Source organism: Palaemon carinicauda, chromosome 36, assembly GCF_036898095.1.
Source record: "Palaemon carinicauda isolate YSFRI2023 chromosome 36, ASM3689809v2, whole genome shotgun sequence".
Lineage (NCBI taxonomy): Eukaryota > Metazoa > Arthropoda > Malacostraca > Decapoda > Palaemonidae > Palaemon > Palaemon carinicauda.
Window position 1 is genome coordinate 33,327,391 of NC_090760.1, and position 5,000 is coordinate 33,332,390.

General features: G+C 32.5%; 1 protein-coding gene across 1 annotated transcript in view; it reads right to left on the minus strand.

Annotated features, from left to right (window-relative positions):
• The window catches only part of LOC137628563 (zwei Ig domain protein zig-8-like), a 99,839-nt gene that overhangs the window by 12,360 nt on the left and 82,479 nt on the right, over window positions 1-5,000 (minus strand). Inside the window, exon 4 of the mRNA XM_068359715.1 lies at window positions 1,974-2,261. Within this exon, the coding sequence (XP_068215816.1) occupies window positions 1,974-2,261 (288 nt within the window). The remainder of the gene's footprint in view (window positions 1-1,973; window positions 2,262-5,000) is intronic.

Genomic DNA, 5,000 nt, shown 5'->3' on the forward strand with positions numbered 1-5,000 from the left:
AGGATGCTAAGGATTGGGTCCGTGCCTGTAATTCTTGCCAACTTCCAAAGTGCATCGACACACGGATTCAGGAGTGGGTACCTTTCCTCAACCTCAGCGTCGTTTCGCACACATTCACGTCGACGTTCTAGGCCCCCTACCCACATCACAAGGACATCGTTACCTGTTTACCGTCATCGACCGCTCCACTCGTTGGCTTGAAGCCTTTCCCATGGAAACTGCAACGTCCGCCTCATGTACATCTGCCTTACTCTCTGGATGGATTTCAAGTTTCGGTATCCCTGAGCATATTACTTCTGACAGGGGAACCACTTTCACCTCTTAATTGTGGACGTCATTAGCGAATCTCCTGGGCATCACCCTACATTAGACAACGGCCTACAACCCCGCTGCCAATGGAATGGTTGAACGTTTTCATCGCACCCTCAAAGCAGCTTTGATGTCCCGCTGCAAGAATAGACACTGGTTTACTCAGCTTCCCTGGGTCCTCCTGGGACTAAGGACCACTCCTAAAGACGCTCTCGACGTTTCGGCAGCTGAAATGGTGTATGGGGACCCGTTGGTCGTCCCTGCCGAATTTTTTCCTTCTACAACCTCCTCCGACGATCTCCAGCGCATACGTCACTTCGTGGGAAAATTTACTCCGTGCCGTCAGACTTACAAGCCCCCAGCGAAGCATCACATACCAATGGACTTGCACTCTGCAACGCACGTCTTCCTGCGCAACGGCACTAGCAAGCCACCACTAACACCCCCTTACACGGGCCCTTTCCTTGTGATCCGATGCAGTCCGAATGCATTCCTACTAAACATTCGTGGCAAAGAAGACTGGGTCTCCATTGATCGTCTAAAACCTGCTTATCTCCTGCCAGATGACCCGCCTACAGTTCACCTCTCTAGATCAGGGCGACCTATTTAACATGTACAGTATGTAATTTTTATGGGGGAGCCATGTACCAACCGTGTGTCACACGATCGTACATAAATTATTTTGTATATATTATGCTTGTATCTGCGCTCTTCCCTCGCACTAAAAAGAACCTGAATGATCATGTCTCCGGTTTTCCTCTGTAACATTGTCTGTCTCTCAAACATGTTATGTCCTGTTGCCTTGAGGTTTTGTATATAAAGGAGAGTGTTCCTTAATAAAGTACTTGGTTGATTGCATCCTGCCTTTGAGTTCACAACCCTCTCTCGGCCCGTGACAATATATATATATATATATATATATATATATATATATATATATATATATATATATAGGCTATATATATATATATATATATATATATATATATATATATATATATATATATATATATATATATATATATATATATATATATATATATATATATATATATATGTGTGTGTGTGTGTGTGTGTGTGTGTGTGTATGTGTGTGTGTTTGTATGGGTATGCGTGATTGAAAAGTCTTCCTAACAACCGAAATATCATTTACCACGATGTGGATTGAAACATGGAAGCAATAAAAGAGAACTAAAATATTAAGGCATGTAGCTCATGTGGATTACTTTAAATTGGCGTGAAAAAAGGTAGCTAATTTTCATGACAATAATGTCTATGGTGAAGCCAATGAAGAATTTAATGGTTCTGGAGACTTCTTTAAATCATGGAACGATGGCTATACATTAGGCTTGTGAACGTCTACGTCGAAAAAAAAAATATTTTTTATATTGTATAAAGAATCAATAATCTATATTGGATACTTTTTAAATGGGGCTAGGAAAAAGTGAGTTAAATGAAAGAAGGGCAGAATTTGAAATGATTAAAATATGACTAAATTTCATTATTTTTTTATATTTTCCAAGTTCGAAAAAAAAGAAAATTACTGATTAATAATGTAGTTTAAAGATTGAATGAGATTTATGAGATCTAAAAAGGTAGATAATATCCCCAGGATTGTAAGACTATCAGCAGGGCACAATTGGAAACTCATCTTGAAAACTCACCTTCCTCAACATGAACAGTTATGTTCGACGGAACCGCATTGTAAGGTTCACAACTATACGATCCAGCATCGCACCACGTGACGTTGTTAATGACGAGGGTGCTGGAATAATGATGGCTGACAATGACCTCTAGAGGCCGCTTTGCCTCGTAGTTAACCATGCTGTTATTGTGGAACCAAAAGATAAAGACCGGAGGTTCGGTTGCCTGTTGCACCGAACAGTGAAGACGTAATCGGTTTCCAGTGTGAATGTGGACTTCGGGACCTCCGTGGATTACCGCTCTTGCTTCTGAAAAACAGATCGTAAAGAGAGTTAAAGTCTAGGGAAGAAATACACACACACATAAATTTATATTTATATATGCTCACACACATATACTGTATATATATATATATATATATATATATATATATATATATATATATATATATATATATATATATATATATATATATATATATATATATATATTGAACATTTAAATGTGTTGAATTGAGTTAAAAGCTCAGGATAGGAACGACTAGCGCAATCTAAGACACTTTGTTTCAATAGGCGTAAGAGAAGATAAATATATATATATATATATATATATATATATATATATATATATATATATATATATATATATATATATATATATATATATATATATATATATATATATATATATATATATATATATATACAAACATATATTTATAAGCGTGTGTGTTTGTTTACACGTATATATACACATAAACACACACACAATGTTTATATATATATATATATATATATATATATATATATATATATATATATATATATATATATATATATATATATATATATATATATATATATATATATATATGTATATATATATATATATATATATATATATATATATATATATATATATATATATATATATATCTTTATATATATACTATATATATATATATATATATATATATATATATATATATATATATATATATATATATATATATATATATACATATATATATGTATATATATATACATATATATATATATATATATATATATATATATATATATATATATATATATATATATATATATCAAATGCTAATAACAAGAACTAGAAATGGTATTGTATACTACAGTTAATCAAAGCAACATTCACTTTATTCAGATTGAGGAATAATAGTTTGAAATATCCAAATGATATTACCAGTAAAAGATGTTTACCGTTATATGTAAATAAAAGAATAAAAAAAATAGCTTGATTTATTTTAAAAATAGATTTCCCTACTAATCTAGTCATAGAGAGCTTTAGCGATTACTTATTAGAAGGGTGTACATGTAGGGTAACTATGGTTATCATTACAATGTCAACCAGAATATTTGCCTCATATAATTCAAGTTGATGCTATATAGAATTCATGTGTATATGTTATTTTCAAAGTAACATATACCACATCCTACTATATTCATATTAGTTATTTATAAACAATTGGACACTTGCTAGATATTATATGAATTATTATTACAACTAATTTATAAGTATTATCATACTTCCCGAAATCACTTTGTCCCGATATAATAAATGAGAACAGATGCTCCCACTAAAGGCTGAGTAGGAGATGAATAAAAACTGAAAAGATCAAGCAAAGGGGAATAAAAAGGTTGGTAAATAACTCTCTTAAGCTATAAAACCATTCTGCACACGTGAATTTTGTTCATAAAATCACCCAGATCTCCCTGAATTGCAATGTCTTAAATCTTGGTCTAACATGCTATAGGAATTTTGCATTTGCAGTATTATATATAAAACTTCTTTCCATGGCATAGTCTCATAGGATATGTGGTTTCAGAAAATTGCATTGAATATCATGACATGGCCTTTCAAATAAGGGTGAGTAAAGGTGAATTCTGCAGGAACGTTAGTTTAACATTTTTCTTTGTTGTTCGGACTTTTTTGGATCATAATAAATAAAGCTAGAAGTATGAACGGAACAGAAACTCCTCGACAATCTTCAGGATTCTATCAAAATTCAATATATGATTTCACATAATCCTTGAATAATCTGTGAGATGAACTGCCTCATTGTCCTAGTCAAGAGTATAGATTTTGAGGTTATATATCTAATATATTCATGTATATCAGGAAAATATACATAACTATTCCTCAATTGCCTAGAATGAGCAAATTTTAATCTTAATTCCAAGTTGCTTTAATTTAGGCAGTTCAGCATTAGTGAGAACGGCCACTTACTGTAATCTCTTGCCAGCTTCCTCAGCTTAGCTTTACCTCTAGGGAAGCTGAGTGTCTCATCAGATATAATTCAATGTATATACATTCAATTTTCTTCTTTATTTCATATTTCAGCTTGACTCTTCGAAGGGCTATTATTTAATCAAGTAAAGTACCTATCAGGATCTACAGCTTTAAAGGAAATCAGAGTTGCCTGAAGTTCTTTATTAGCTGTAAGCGTTGTGCATTTTCTTGTTTATTCTGCAAATCAATATTTTGTTTTTGACATAAGATAGTCATATGTTATCATCTTCTGGCTGTTACAATAGTTTTGGCTCTTTCACCTCCTCAGAAATGATTGCTGGGTTATCATATGGGTTCCATGAGGTGTAATATGAAATATTGTCATTTTTTTTCTACGCCAAACAGGCTCCTATACAATCCCTTCAAAATAATCTAGACAGGGAACTGAACATCATCACAGCTCATGTTTTCTCTATAACTACCCTCTCGTCTGAAAAATTCACTTGAAATCCATTTAGATTGTATTTTATGGATTACTATATTCATTTTTCTCTTTCTTCCATTTAATAGAAGTTAAGAGAAATTTTCATGAACACTATCTCTGCGATAGTGATCATGAAAATTCTTTCTTAGACGTATGTGATTAAAGATGAAAAGATACCCGACTTTGATAAATCTATAACGTCTCCTGGTAATCTTGTTGAGCATTTTAATTGATAATTATATTACTGACTGCCTGCAGATTCTTTCAGGACTAATCTTTCCACTAACAGAGTTAACGA